Here is a 16,734-nt window from a genome sequence, read left to right as displayed (position 1 = left end):
ATGTTTAACCAACCTAATGTTACATTATACAACCTGGTAAATCCTGCAATATCTGTAGTTATACTGTACACCCGAAAAGTAAGGAGCTAAAGCATGCTCTTTAAGCTCTAGTCAGCTGCTACCAGAGAGGCCTTTCACAACATACAGCCTTTGTTACCGTCATTGTTCATATAAGCAAAAGCTTCTCACAACACTGTCAAAATGAAACATCCAGAGAGAGAGGATATTATGATTCATAGCTCTGTCAGTCAACCTACACGTGAATAATATTTTAATGATCAAATATCCTGTCCCATTCTTATGTGTGTTTGGTTTATATTAATGTATATAAATGCAGGACTAGGTAAACTTAAACCACAGGACTGTGTGCAATGTCTGTGTTTTTAAGTTCAGGTTTAGTTTATAGAAAATTGTCCTGTTAGACCTCCAACTGTCTTTCGAAGCAAAATTAATGTAACATCCTGTGTTCTCCAACTTGAGTGTATTTAAATATATATAGAAAATATATAAATTTAAATATAGAAAACTATTCATCTCCATCTAGTTTAGTGTACTAGAAATAACACTGACAATACCACTGTCTTTTTTTCTTGCTGACCCCTCCCAGAAACTATTGTTAGGCTTCCATTGAATTTGCTCGTTCAGACTCTCCAGAAGATTTCTTTTTCTTTTTCCCACCAACAATATCATAAAATGTTCTGTTCCCATTCCTACTCTGCAGAAGATAAATCTTTCTATTCTAATGTCTTTGTCTTTGCACTATAAATATATTTTATGTAACTGCTGAAAGTAAAGGCAAGCAGACAGTTTGATGTTTTCCAGAGCAGAGAGGACATCTGCACGTTAAAGCTTTTCCTCACTGAGCTGAAGAATGAGGAGCTGTAGTGTTGACAATTTGTCTCCTTGATCGGAAGCTCCTGTCACCTTGTGTCATATCAGAATCTACAGTCTGTTAGCCTAGATCAGCTTCACACACCTAATGTTGCAGAAAAGGTAATCAAATGAAATAGGTGTCAAAAGCTTCGCTTGTAAATTGAAAATAATGAAAATATCTGATTTGTGATGGCATTGTTAGGCAGCAATGAAATACCTCTGAAATTAGGCCCCAGAGTGTTTAATGAAAATCCATTTCTAACCCAGTTTTAGTTGCTGTTTCTGAGTGTGCAGCGATTTATGCGGCTGTGAGAGCTTGTCCCTTTGAAACTCTTGTTAAGACACTGTACTGAGACTATATTGAAGCTACCAAGCAGTCTGGTCTGGGTAGACCATTTGGTTTCCTATTAGAATTCACAAGGAACGAAAGGAATGAAAGCTGTAATTAGCACACCTTTCTTGTCCACAAAGTGGCTGAAAGCCTCTGGAGAATCAGTTTGGGTCATTAGGAATACGAGCTAACTGCAATATCAGGTTGGAATCTGCAGGAAAGACAAAAATAGATGGTTAATTTCCTTTCCAGAACATTCTACATCTGTGATATCTACATCAGAGATATTGGACTGACATCTGTTCATCACTTCTGTGATAATACCAAGAGATTCACCATTTTATGTAGCCTAAGGTGCTTGGAAAGAACCTCATCATGAAATTTCTTTAAGTTTCTTGTGGACGTTTCATCTCTCAACCAAGAATCTTCTTTAGCTCTAAAACCAAATGGTGGTACAGAGTACAGTAGTTACAGAATAATAGTTTGCCATTTTTGCAGTGCACATTGAGGAGAATGGAAACCTTAACACTGAAGTTTACCCGAAACCCACAGACACAGACCAGTTCCTACTCTTTGACTCCCACTACCTTGTGGAACACAAATTTGCAGTAATGAGGACCCTGCAACACTGGGTAGAAAACGCTCCCTCTAAGCCAGAAGGGAAAGAAAAGGAACACACACATCTAAAGAAAACTCTTAAACCCAACTGGGCCTTCATCAAATCAGCAAAGATGCACAGGAGAGAAGGTCTGACACCAACTTTGGGCAAACAGAATGACAAACGGAACAACACTGTCATTCTTTGTTTATCAGGTTTATCAGAGAAACTCAAGAGAATTTTATTCACGCATGACATCCCAGTGTACTTCAGACCCAGCAACACCCTCAGACAAAAATTGGTTAATCCCAAGGAGAAAACTCCCAAACACAAGCTAAAAAAAATAGCTGCATAGCATACAAACAAAATAGTGTATGCTATGCAGTGCGGTGAGGCTCGGACATCTACACTGGAGAAAAGAAACAGCCACTCAGTAAACCCATGGCACAACACAGAGGAGCCACTTCAACAAGACAAAATTCAGCTGTCTATCTGCATCTAAAGGATAAGAAGAAGAAGAAGATTAAAAGAGGAGTGCAAGAAGCCATCTACAGTGGTGTGAACAAGTGTTTGTCCCCTTCATGATTTCCCAAATTTGTTTTTGGTATATTTACCACACTTAAATGTTTGAGATCATCAAACAGATTTAAGTATTTCACAAAGATAACACAAGTAAACACAAAATTCAGTTTCTAAATGAAGATGTTATTATTAAAGGAGGGGGGGGGATCAAACCTACATGGCCCAATGTGAAAAACACACATGCATTCATACTGATAAATGTGTGTGCAAAAGTTTTGAGCTACCCCCATTTCTATGTATTTGGCTAGAAAAATGGTAAATAGGTCCAGCAATTTCTTGAAACATGGAAAAGCATACATCAAAATACAGTATCTTTGACATAATCAAAAACGTTTCCTAATGAACTTAAAAGTCAATTCTAGATTTGTATCCTTTATTCTTTATTCCTTCATAGCCTTAACTTTCTTTCTCTCTTTCGCTTTCATGTAATTTTTTTGAAATAATCTTTGGGAAAAAGGTAATTCCAAAGCTGTTCTTTGGTGGTTGAATGCCTTTACTTGTTTTCTGTCAAAATGATCCCTTCAATAATGTTGAAGCCTGAGCTCTGGGGAGTCACTGCGTGACCAATATCGTTCCATTTTGTGTTTCTCTATCCAAATTTTACTGCACTGGCAGTGTGTTTTGGATCTTTGTCATATTGAAAAATTAAGCCAGCACCACTTGCTGAAATTTCATTTCATTTCATTTCAATTTTATTTATTCAATTTTATTTATATAGCGCCAAATCACAACAAAAGTCGCCTCAAGGCGCTTCATAGATACAGAGAAAAGCCCAACAATCATATGACCCCCTATGAGCAAGCACTTTGGCGACAGTGGGAAGGAAAAACTCCCTTTTAACAGGAAGAAACCTCCGGCAGAACCAGGCTCAGGGAGGGGCGGGGCCATCTGCTGCGACCGGTTGGGGTGAGAGAAGGAAGACAGGATAAAAGACATGCTGTGGAAGAGAGACAGAGATTAATAACAGATATGATTCAACACAGAGAGGTCTATTAACACATGTTGAGTGAGAAAGGTGACTGGAAAGGAAAAACTCAATGCATCATGGGAATCCCCCGGCAGCCTACGTCTATTGCAGCATAACTAAGGGAGGTTTCAGGGTCACCTGGTCCAGCCCTAACTATATGCTTTAGCAAAAAGGAAAGTTTTAAGCCTAATCTTAAAAGTAGAGATAGTGTCTGTCTCCCGAATCCAAACTGGAAGCTGGTTCCACAGAAGAGGGGCCTGAAAACTGAAGGCTCTCCCTCCCATTCTACTTTTAAATACTCTAGGAACAACAAGTAGGCCTGCAGAGCGAGAGCGAAGTGCTCTAATAGGGTGATATGGTACTACAACGTCATTAAGATAAGATGGGGCCTGATTATTTAAGACCTTGTATGTGAGGAGCAGGATTTTGAATTCAATTCTGGATTTAACAGGAAGCCAATGAAGGGAAGCCAAAACAGGAGAAATCTGCTCTCTCTTTCTAGTCCCTGTCAGTACTCTTGCTGCAGCATTTTGGATTAACTGAAGGCTTTTCAGTGAGTTTTTTGGACATCCTGATAATAATGAATTGCAGTAGTCCAGCCTGGAAGTAATAAATGCATGAACTAGTTTTTCAGCGTCACTCTGAGACAGGATATTTCTAATTTTAGAGATGTTGCGCAAATGGAAGAACGCAGTCTTACATATTTGTTTAATATGTGCGAAATGCAGCCCCATGCATAACATCGCATTCACAATATTAGATTGGTGTAGACACTCAATCTTGTACATCTCTCCTGATGTCCTCTGTAAATATTAACAATGAACCAAAAATTTCTAATTTGTATTAATCACTCCATAACTTGTTGCCACTGCTTTTCAGTCCATCTTTTCTGTATTTTGACATAGCCTAGCTTCTTCTCCCTATTTCAATTCTTTAAGAAATGTTTCTTGATAGTCACTTGGGTCTTTGTTGAATTTTTGTCTTTCAGATACTGCTCATTTGCTGCTTTAGGTCTGACTTTTGTTCTTTCATTTACAATTTGTGTAGTTTCCTCAAATTTATTGAGGACAAACAAAAATATGGCAAGTTTTCAACTAATAGTGTTCCTATCCAGGGGGTCTCAGTGGATGTAGGTAGCTTATGTGACGGAACAAAATGTGCTCCTTTGGAAAACCAATGACACCCACCAGAAATGATGTTTTAATAGCGAAGTTGTTCAACTCACACCTGGGTGACCCAATGGAGGGCAGCTCCATGGGTAGATCGTGGTACATATTGACGATTGGGTAGACCTGTGCCAGGGTCTGGTTCCTCTCTGAGAGTGAGACGGATGGTGCCTTCAATTTCCCTGCAGCAGCGTTCTGCCATATGACACAGCTGCTCCCATACCAGGATGTGATGTTCTGTGTTAGGATGCTCTCCACAGTGCCTGTATAGAAAGTCCTGAGGATCCCTGGAGAGACCCTGAACTTCCTCAGTTTTCGGAGATGATACAGGCACTGCCTAGCCTTTTTGGATTAGACCTGAATGTGGGCAGACCATGCCAGGTCTGAGGAGATCCACTTTATCCATGTAGGCCGCCCACCACCACTGTGCTATCAGCAAACTTCACAATGGTATTGGAGCCATGGGTGGCCACCAGAAATGGGCTACGCGTTACTGTAATCCGATTACTTTTTTCGAGTAACGAGTAAAGTAAGGGATTACTATTGCAGAAAAGGTAATTAGATTACTGTTACTTTCCCGTAAGCACGCTGCGTTACTGCGTTACTAAAACCATGATTTTTTTGCGAGAGTGTCTCATGTCAATGACGTAAGCGAGTGCGACGTTTGTGGCAACAGCTGTGTGCAGATCAAAAATGGATAATATAACGAGTGCGGGAGAGAGTATGAGCGTGCAGCGTTTAAAACGTGGAAGTACTGACCTTACTTTGAGTTTGATTCTGTAAAAAGTGACAAAAACATTAGCGTCCGCTGCTCACTGCGTGGGAAGAAAACTTCTTTTTACAGCGAAAAAAGCAAGCACTGACAGTGCGCTGCCACAGCAATGTGTAATTCACAGAGAAACTGCCGTATCCTTCCACTGACTGCTGCGGCACACCTGCACCAGGGCAAACATCCGCCTGTCCCACTCCTGCTATACAGGTGAAAATAGAGCAACAGGACCGTTGAGTCTTTGATTTTATTTATTTTCTGCTGTGTTTTACGTGCATCTATTTGATAGACTGAGTGTAAACACAAAAAACGATTTTATTTTATGTGCAGGAATGTGCAGAAAATAGGTTTAAATGTTAAACACATTTCTTCCAGTCAGAGAATGTTGCATATAATGTTTGCTTGATGCATAAAGTTAAAAGATTAAAACTAATAAAACAAGTTTAAAAAGAGACTTTTTCATTTGATTACATTTTATATGATGGATTATGCAGTAAAAGTAGAATTGGGCTAAAAGATCTATTGCTTTATTACCCAATTAGGGGATAAATCACATTTTAAAAAGTAACTAAGTAATTAAGTAACTGATTACTTTTGAAAATAAGTAATCAGTAAAGTAACGGGATTACTTTTTGGGAAGTAATCAGTAATTAGTTGATGATTACTTTTTTCAAGTAACTTGACCAACACTGGTGGCCGCACAGTCTGAAGTATAGAGGGAGTAGAGCACTGGCGACAGCACACACCCCTGTGGCGCTCCCGTGCTGATGGTGATGCTGTTCGAGATGCACCTACCCACCCTCACCACCTGAGTTCTGCCAGTGAGGAAGTCCAACACCCATGCACACAGACGACTGTCGAGTCCTAGATCCTTCAGCTTAGTGAACAGTCTGCTGGGCACTATTGTGTTAAACGCTGAACTGTAATCAAAAAACAGCAATCTCACAGAGTTACTCTGTTTCTTGTCCACGTGGCTGAGGGTGGTGTGCAGGACATGGGTGATGGCATCCTCTGTGGATCTGTTGGGTCAGTAGGCGAACTGGAGCGGATCTGTGGTGTTTGGGATGGAGGAAGAGATAATGTTCTTGAACAGCGTCATAAGAAAACATAAGAATTGGGAAGTGGCGAGGAATAGACATAGGGCAGGCTTGAAACTTGAAAAAGGCACAGAAGACAGGTCTGTTAACAGTCATTTAACATGAAGTTAACTAGTTAAGTTAGTTAAGTTTTTTTAAAGCAGCTTGACTGCTTTGTTAGATGGGAGAGAAGTTTCAGCTTAGAGTGTGTTTGTGAATAAATTAATGTTACAAAATAAGAAACATCTTAACTGCTGCGCACAACAGCTCAGTAGTGGAGCTATAGACCTGGCATCTGTTCTGAACCTGCTGTTATTGTTTTAACACCAACTCAGCTCCACCTCTGTGCTGAGGCTGCACAGTAACCTTTCGGGAGGTCACAGCAAGTTCTCTATGCTGCGGTCAGCTCCACACTTTGACTGTGTTCATAGTGGATGACAGCAGGCTCCTGCTGCATGCTGGATGGGGTCGGCATTGATCTGATGACCCAGAGTGCATACTGCTGACAGGCAGTGAGGGAGAGCAGCTGAGTCAGGGATAGACTGTAGCAGGCATTGATGGGCTGAGCTGTGGATTTGCTAAAGGTTAATTATTTTATACAGAGAAACACCAGTGCACATGTTCATTACCTTGTAGGAAAGACAACAGAACTTTCCAAAGAAACAGCTTTAGAGTAAAAAAACTTTTTTAATATGTTAGTGTGGGGTGGGAAATTAAAGTCTCTGTATGATTTACAGCACAAAATGAATGCCAGTCCTGCAATGTAGTACACAAGCCACAGTTAACAACAGTCACACAGCGCTTTATAACAAAAAGTTTTTATCTCCCTCATAATGATGATCAATTTAGAATCCCCAGTTAACTTGGTGTATGTTATAAGCATATGTTAGGACTGTGGGAGGAAGCCAGAGCACCCACACAGACACAGTAAGAACATTAAAACTCCACACAAAAAGGCCAGAGTCAACAAGGAGATTCAAACCTTTCATGCTGTAAGATTACTAAACTTCTGCACCGTCCTCTACTGTGATTTCACTGAACAAAAACCTTAAACCATAAAAAAACAGTTGCAACTATTGAGCATTTACATTTAAGTACCTGATTAACAGAATGTAAACAGATGATAAAACTGAAATTATGTTTCTTTCCCGAACACTTCTTTGTCATTGTTATTTCAAAGAGTGTTTTGAGGTCTATTAAGTGAATCACACAACATGTTGATGTGCTTTTACAAATCTGGTCTTTTCTCTGCTGTTGATTTCAAAAAAACTTTCAAAAACCTGTCACTTTTTATTATCTTTCACTTCAATCTCTTTGAACTAGGAGCTAAATGAGGAGCTATTTGTAGCTGATATAATAAGGAGTTTCAGAAATTTCAGACAACTTGTACAAGTATTCTAGCATTGCTATGGATAGAAATTTCCTACCCAACCTAGCACCACTGATTAAAAGTGGGCCGTGAGGTCAGTTTCATGGTCATTAATATGTTAGTGACCACTGACCATTGATCAGTCACCATTGATCAATGGCCATGGGTGCCATTGACAGAGAGGACGCAGTCACTGCATTGGGAGATGGTGAAAGATGTACCCTTTGGCCCCCTCTGCGATTCAGAGATGGTCTTTCTCTTTTCATATAAATGGCCTCAACCAGCATTCCCCCCTGTCAAGGATGTGTGCATCCTCGTCACTGAAAGAGCAGTCACAGGGCTGTAAGTGAAAATTGACTGCAGATTCCTGGACTGATGAGTTAGATCTTCTGTGGTCTGATGTGACGCCTTCATATTATTTATCAGAGTAATTTGTCGTTGTTTGAATCAAAAGACTCTTCAGAGTCCTCTGTCAGCTTAAGCAGAGTTTATTCGCGCGGCAGTGGTCAATGGAATTAGATAGTTAATGGATAAAGGCATTTCATGCATCTCATACTGGACTTTCGTATGGTCTTCACATTTTTGTATTTTCTGTTTAAACTTATTCTGTAACACAATAAGTTTTTAGTATTTCATATCTTATAATATGGTATTTGAGCACATCTAAAAGTGACTGAAGTGATTGCTGCAACACTGAAATTCTGTTTTGTGAATAATAAAGACAGGTTTGACAATATAACATCTACAATGTAACAGTAGGTTTTGTAGAGAAGTATAAGAACTTAATGTTTTTTGTCCTCTGTTTACAGCGCTGCTGTATGCCACCATTTTTGGTAACGTCACCACCATCTTCCAGCAGATGTATGCCAACACCAACAGGTACCATGAGATGCTCAACAGTGTGAGAGACTTCCTCAAGCTCTACCAGGTCCCCAAAGGCCTGAGTGAGCGTGTGATGGACTACATTGTGTCCACCTGGTCCATGTCAAGAGGCATTGATACTGACAAGGTAAGAATTCAGTCCAAATCATTGTGTTATTGGACGTGAAACAGCTGGTTGTGGTTGTATTTTTATTTATTATGAATTTTTGCTTCTATACAGTTATAGCTACAGTTTTATCAGTGGCATCACTGCCCAACCAAACTGAAACCAGAAATCTTAAAGTTTTAAGTTAGTTTTGAAAAAATGGAACCATTCATACTCTTCTGCACAAATAAATCACAATATATTTCCATGAAGAGGCCGCTACGGAAACTGCAACCACTAAATACCTGCAAAGAGTAAGGCAAGTCCTGAGCAGTCAGCTGAATGGAATGAACAAGATCTGGGCAATCGACACTTATGCCCCACTGGCCACCGGATACCTTGCTGGAATAATAATATGGCCAAAGGAGGACATAGAAGCCACTGACATCAAGACAACGAAGCTGATTACCATGCATGGAGGGTATAAACCCTAAATCGAGCATCTTCAGACTGTATGCTAAAGAGAAGGAAGGAGGCCAAGAACTAGTTAGTGTCTTTGTTGACCAGGAGGAAACAACAAAGATCCATGAATACATCAGGAAGGTGCCACAGCCAATCCTGTACTTAGTCAATACTTCAGGCAGTAATGATCAAAAGGTTTGGCAGTGGAACAATGTTTATTCCATGTACTTCAGTTTTTATTGATATTAGTTTTTAGTGAAAAACAATCACAAGGATTTCATAAGTTTCAAAAATTTAATATTGGCAAATAAAAGTTGCTGGTGAACTGCTGGTGAACAGTAAGTAGAATGTAGTTCATCAGCATGGAAATGAAGCATAAAAAGGGCAGCATCATTATGTCTGCATTAACTGTATTTCTGTTTTCACGTCAGGAAATCCTGAATATAACCACTGATGACATTTTAGCAATGATCATTATTTATCTGGCTCTATGTGACGTCGCCTTGGTCTAACTCTGTTTGCAGGTGCTGCAGATTTGTCCAAAGGACATGCGAGCAGACATCTGTGTCCACCTCAACAGGAAGGTGTTTAAGGAACACCCGGCATTTCGCCTGGCCAGTGATGGCTGCCTGCGGGCTCTGGCCATGGAGTTTCAGACCATCCACAGCGCCCCTGGTGACCTCATCTATCATGCTGGAGAGAGCGTGGACAGCCTTTGCTTCGTCGTGTCAGGATCGCTGGAGGTCATCCAGGACGATGAGGTGGTGGCCATTTTAGGTGAGGGTCTTCAGTTAGAGAATAAGGCTAAGATTGTTTAAAAATGAAGCTTTAGTCTTTTTAAAGGACAGTGTGACAGTGGGAAGGGAAAACTTGCTTTTAAGCAGGAAGAAACCTGTAGCAGAACCCAGCTCATGAAGGGGCAGCCATCTGCCACGACCATAGGGGATGAGAGTGGGGAAGACAGGACAAAAGACATGCTGTGGAAGAGAGGCAGCAATTAATGGTATCTAAGTAGCCTAGAGCTACTGCAGCATAACTAAGGGAGGATTCATGTTCACCTGATCTAGTCCTAACTTTATGATCTGTCAAAAAGAAAAAATTTAAACCTAATCTAAAAAGTCTGTCTACGAAATCCAAAGTGGGAGCTGGTTCCACTGACTATTATTCTACTTTTAATTATCCTAATAACCACAAGCAAACCAGCAGTGTGAGCGCTAAATGGTCTATTGGGGTAATACACTAATATGACGTCTTTAGAATAAGATTTTAAATTCGATTCTGGATTTAACAGGGAACCATTGAAAGAAGTCAGTGTGGGAGAAATATGCTCTCCATTTCTAGTTCTCATCCCCTACTCCTTCTGCAGTATTTTGGATCAACTGAAGGCTTTTAAAGGCGTCTTTAGGACAGCCTGATAATAATGAATTCAAGTAGTCAAGAAGTCTAACCTTGCCTGACCTAGTTTTTCAGGATCACCCTGAGAAAAGATGTTTCTAATTTAGAAACATTGTGAATATGTTCAAAAATTCAAAGATATTTAGGAGTTTTAGTTTTATATGAATTTAGAAGCATTAAAGATCATCCAGGCCTTTGTGTCTTAAGGCAGTTTAACTAATTGATGTGTATCATCTGGTTTGTGGCTAGATAAAGCTGGGTACCTGCAGAGGAGTGAAAATGTATGCTATGCCTTTTATTGATATTGCGTAAGAGAACAATATATAATGGAAACAGAATTGATCCTAGCACAGATAGGAAAAAAACTCTTCAAATAAACCATTGCTCTTCAGATGATAAGTTTGCTGTTTTACCACTACTCTTTCACAAATTTTTTAGATAAAAGGTTGGTTGGAAGTTGGCCTATAATTGAAATGCGGTAATTATAGGCTAATTTGTGAGCTAATTATATGGTAAATGGACTGATTCTTATATAGCGCTTTTCTACTCTCCCGGAGTACTCAAAGCGCTCTATACAACATGTCTCATTCACCCAATCACACCCATTCTCACAAGCACTTTATCTATACTTAGTGCTTTCTAAGTACATTCACACACATTTATACTCCGATGGATGCATCGGAGAGCAAGTTGGGGTTAGTATCTTGCCCAAGGATACTTGACATGCAGACTGGAGGAGCCAGGGATCGAACCACCAACCTTCCGATCAGTAGGTGACCTGCTCTACCTCCTGAGCTACAGCCACCCAATATATATTACACCTTCCCCATTGCCAAGTAACTAATTTGTACATTTCTTATAGCCCATTTGTTGAAACGAAAATGATTTATTGTCCATTGTACGCTCTCATAGTTTGGTTCACACTATGTGGACCAAATATAAATAACAGATCAATGGTGTCTTTCAAACGCTATTGCTTCTAGTTAGACGCACACACTTGGCAGATTATTTGTTACTTTCTGCATGATGAGAAAGAAGGCTGTCCAAAATTGATTAGTTCTGGTGGGTTGCCATGTGGCCAGCAGCTGAGATGAATCAGTTCAGTCGGGCAGCCCCATGGCCAACAGCAACGCTAGAGCCGATACAGAGGACGGCCCGCATAGAAAATGGCAGTGACACAGGGCAAGCTGTGAATGGAGGCTGTTGGGCAGCTTGGCAGGTGGCTGGCATGCAGGACCAGACGAGGTGGATCCTGCAGGCGATGGCGTGGGAGCTGCGGGTAGAGGAGCTGCAGGTGACGATGTGGGAGTCGCGGGTGGAGGAGCTACCGGCGATGGCGTGGGAGCTGTGGGTGGTGGAGATGAAGCAGGACCAGCAGGTGCGGAAACGTCTGGCAGCGGAGACAAAGCTGGGACAAACTGAACTGAAATACACATGCGGCACTGACAACTACAATGACAAGACAAGGAACTGAGGGAAACTGAGGACTTACATACACAGGCTAATGATGATGATGATAAGAGAGTGTTGAGTACACAGCTGAACTTAATGTAACTAATCACAACAGGATGTGGAACTAGACATAATGCACATAGACAGAAGGTTACCACACTAAGACAGGAAACTCATGGACTATAAACAGTGAACATAAACAAACTGAAAACACTGGATCAACAACCCAGGAACCCTGAAACATACATTTTAGAGTCAAATGTTCATCTACCACTAGAATATAGAAAAAGGTCACACATCAGCTGTCCAAACCTTGTGATGTACTGCTGACCAAAAAGAGCACAAAGTTTCATTTCACATTTGCCCAAAAAACATCTTGATTAGTCTTTTAGGAAAATATTTTTTGGACTGATGAGATAAAATCTGTCTGTGTAATACACTATCACAACTCCTTTTTCCTTTCCGGCATGGCCACTACTGAAATAGGGAAGGCATGATTAGAAGATGCCCACCGGCTGCGAAAGCCAGTCTCCCCTGCCACCCACTGCACATGCTCCACCCAGGTCTCACTGTGGATGACAACATCATCTAGGTAGAAGCAGAATATGTAGGTTGTGGACACAGCATGCAGTCCGTGAGGCGCTGGGGATCTGACACAAGCCGAACGGAAGTGTCTAAGACTCTACAGACAAGGGAATCTGCCAGTAGCCTTTGGTTAAATCGAGCATTGTAACAAAAAGTGAGCAGTGCCTAACCAGTCCAGGAGCTCGTCGACCCATGGCATCAAACTGTGAGATCTCATTCACCTTGCGATATTCAACACAGAACCATATACCCCCATCTTCCTTTACTCCAAAAACAATGGGGCTACACCACGTGCTGTGTGACTCTTCTATTACTCCCAGCTTTAGCATTTCAGCCAACTCCTTTTGAACCATTTGTCTCTTGTGTTCAGGTAACCTGTAAGGTTGTGAACGCAGGGTCACACCAGGCTGTGTTTCAAAGTGGCACTCCATGGGAACCATATGGCTGGGCAGGGGGGAACACATCTACAAACTCCTGTTGCAGTGTAGCAACATCTGCTCTCTGGACCTGTGTGAGATGGTCATCACAATGGAGGAAGATGGGAATGATTGAATTTGGCACCTCTGGCCAAAACGAATCTCTCTCCTTCAGACTCATCAGAGAAGCCTCTCAGCCTCTCTCCATGTTTCTAGGAGATTGAGGTGATATACCTGTGTGGCTCCACCTCTGTTTCACCGCACCACCTCATAGTCTACCTCACCCACTCGCCACGTGACCACTAAAGGTCATAACCTCCCCAATGTGTGCAGCTTTGCTCTCAGGTCCAGGATGTAGTGAATCGTATTCTTAGCCAGGCTTGGACCTTCCTCCCAGCTTTCTTTAATCAGGTCCAGCAACCCCACAGCTTTCTGCTGGACAGCAACTCTAGGAGAAAATCCTGTGGATGCCTGGAGCACCTCCTACACTGTAAACAGGTCTCACCAGCAACCCAATTGCAATCATCCTCATGAATGAACTCCTGAATCATAGGCGTATTCAGAGATGACCTGAAAAAAGTGTGCCTATGCCACAATTTTTGAAGGGCTTTCAGATCTGGAAACAGAGAGGAAATGAACAGAGAGTCAGCTGAGGAATCAGCTCCAGACTATTGAGGGACTGTGCAGATCAACTTTATGAGGCTATCACATACATCTTTAACCTCAGTCTCTGTCTGGAGAGGGTCCCCATTCCTTGGAAGACCTCCTGCGTGGTCCCAAAGACAACGCACCCCAAGGAGCCGAACCACTTCAGACCCGCTGCAGTTTGCCTACCAGCCGAACATCATCTACCTGCTGCATTGGGCCTTCTCTCATCTGGAGAGCACCAGGTGCACTGTGAGAGTCATGTTTTTTTATTTCTCCCATGCCTTCAACACAATCCAACCCTCAGTGCTAAGGGGGAAGCTGCAGTGGGTTAGACCCCAGTATGTGAGGCTGCAGGACTGTGTGGCTGAGGTCTGTAGCACCGGGCCCACAAGGAACAGTACTCGCCCCTTTCCTCTTCACCTTGTACGCTGCAGATTTCAGTTATAACACGGACACTTGCCATCTCCAGAAGTTCTCAAACGACACTGCCATTGTGGGTCAGGTGTCAAAGGGAAACCAACTGGAATACAGGAGGGGTCATCAATGACTTCGTCAGCTGCTGTGAACAGAACCAACTTTGCATCAATGCCACAGATTGACTTCAGCAAGAAGCTAACCCCTATTACACCAGTGAACATCCATTGAAACGGTGGAGGAGTACAAATATCTGGTTGTTCACCTCAATAACAAACTGGACTGGTCCACGAACACAAATGCACTCTACAGAAAGGGTCTAAGTTGACTCCACCTGCAACGGTGGCTGAGATCCTTCGGGGTGAACAAAACACTCCTAAGGACGTTTTACGACACTGTGGTGGCGTCTGCCATCTTTTAGGCTGCGGTCTGCTGGAGTGGCAGAGAGGGGCAGGGGGAAACTCAACAAATTGGTCAAGAGGGCCAGCTCTGTCCTGGACTGTCCGCTGAAGTCCATTGAGCAGGTTGGGGAGGAGAGGATGTTGTCTAAGCTCAGATCCATCATGGACAACACCTCACACTGAGCAGCTCGTTCAGCAGTGTACTTTTACACCCACAGTCTTGGAAGAAGTGCTACCGCAGGTCATTCTTACCAGCAGCTTTTAGACTCTATAACACAGGTCATCTTACTGATCAGCAGTGATGGGAATAATGGTGTTACAAGTAACGGTGTTACTAACGGCGTTACTTTTTTTCAAGAAATTGTGGTGCAGTCGCGTTACTATTTTTGAACAAACAGACGGCTGAAGCTGTGTTCAGCTTACCGCATCTTATATCAGTTGCATGGAAGTAGCTGACTATGTAAGTAATCTGGGCGCTATAGTTTTAAACAGCTGCACGCGCTCCCGCGGACGGCAATCACTTTCTGGCAAACGATCGCTTTTTGGCACAACTCCTGAATATAAGGGGGCAAAACAACCGCATGAGTGCTGCTGTTTGACTGAGGAGGAATAAAGTAGTCGTGGTAAGCCAATCACACGACCACTTTAAGATGTCAAAGCAACAAGGTGATATATACCAGTTTTTAAATTGTGTTGATAGGCCACGTAAAACCAGAGTCATGATGAACAATATATATGTGGTGTCATAGAACTTTAAGTCTGCGTCTAGTGGAATCAGCAAATCTTTACTGAACATGTTACATGGAATTATCCTCTTTGTGCTTTTGTCGGTTTTAATCACATGATCAGAGAATGAAAAACTCAAAGTGAATTTGATTTTGTGCTTTACAATCAGTAAGGGGATGGTGCCTACGACTGAACCAGTGGATAAATCAACAAACCAGCATCTAACTTTGATACTAGTGCTTTTCACAGTTTGAGGTAAAACCAGAAGCAGCCATGTGTTTCCACACAGCCACCATACATCAGATACTTCAAGATCTGGATTTTGCAGCAGAGTGACAGATGGTCCCTTTTCTACCTATACAGTGTTTTGTGATTTTTACTGAAGTGAAATAGATTGATGTAGCTTAATGTAGTATACTGTAATGGGCAGACTTACACATTGTTCATAGTTATAGCACAACTGTGATTTTCTTACCGGTGATTAACACATAAGATTCTGACCTCACTGTGTTACGCAGAGTAACGTTGTTCTGCCCGTGATGAAACCTGTTTATCTGAGGGAGAATTAGACAAGAAACCAAGTAGGTCTGTATTAGTGAAATGAATGGTTCAGCACAATCAGCGACGGATGACATGCCACACTCCCCACAGTGTCTCCTTGGCAAAATCTAATCATGAGTCATGTGACTCATTTTTTTCAGCGTGTTTGTGGAAGATGAGATATAGACGCTCTCAGGCATCCTCATGCATGTATTTGTGTACAAACACTCAATGACTTAAAAACAGCTGATTTTTACTTTTTTTTTTTTTTTTTTTTAAAGCGTTATTATTATGACACACATTTTTTAAAAACGAAATCTTGGGACGGGGCATTTTATTTCACCACATTGGCTCACCTCTTCTTTTAAAAAGATTGTAGTTTCATGTAGTTTTAAGTTTTTCCTATTAATATAGCTGTTAGTAGTAGTATGGTAATCAATTTGATATAACAGCATCAATATCCCTATGATAGCAGTTTCAAACATCCTAATTGGCATTTACTGTGCCCACATCAGTGGTGCCACTCAGCAAAATAAATCAGTCAGTTCCATTTAGTTCTGAAAGCACAGTTCATCCTCTGATGGCTCAGATCATATTTGTGGTGTACTCAAATCAGTTGATTAAGTGAAATGACCACAGAATGTTACTGGAAGTTTAATGGGAGCCCACACACACAGACCAGTCCCTACTCTTTGGCTCCCACCATCATCTTGGAGTAATCAGGACCCTACAACACTGGGCAGAAAATGTTCCCTCTAAGCCTGAAGGGAAAAAGAAGGAACACACACAGGTGAAGAAAGCTCTTAAAACACATTGTCATCCTAAGTGGGCTTTCATCAAATCAGCAAAGAGGCACAGAAAAGAACCAACTAAGCAGAATCAGATGGACAAAATGGAACAGTATTGTCCTCCCTTATGCGACAGGTTTATCAGAGAAACTCAGGAGAGTCTCCTCCAAGCACGCCCACCCAGTGTACTTCAGACCCAGCCATATACT

General features: G+C 41.7%; 1 protein-coding gene and 1 long non-coding RNA gene across 2 annotated transcripts in view; one reads left to right on the top strand and one right to left on the bottom strand.

Annotated features, from left to right (window-relative positions):
• The window catches only part of LOC146517604 (uncharacterized), a 116,308-nt gene that overhangs the window by 16,905 nt on the left and 82,669 nt on the right, over positions 1–16,734 (bottom strand). The window lies entirely within an intron of this gene.
• Positions 1–16,734, top strand: part of LOC146517605 (voltage-gated delayed rectifier potassium channel KCNH1-like) — a 103,078-nt gene that overhangs the window by 30,321 nt on the left and 56,023 nt on the right. The window contains exons 8-9 of the mRNA XM_085164003.1: positions 8,541–8,740; positions 9,685–9,937. Coding sequence (XP_085020129.1) covers positions 8,541–8,740; positions 9,685–9,937 — 453 coding nt within the window. The remainder of the gene's footprint in view (positions 1–8,540; positions 8,741–9,684; positions 9,938–16,734) is intronic.

The sequence above is a fragment of the Neolamprologus multifasciatus genome, chromosome 6 (genome assembly GCF_963576455.1).
Source record: "Neolamprologus multifasciatus chromosome 6, fNeoMul1.2, whole genome shotgun sequence".
NCBI lineage: Eukaryota > Metazoa > Chordata > Actinopteri > Cichliformes > Cichlidae > Neolamprologus > Neolamprologus multifasciatus.
Note: the sequence above shows the minus strand (reverse complement) of the source record. Positions and strands in the feature narration are given on the sequence as shown.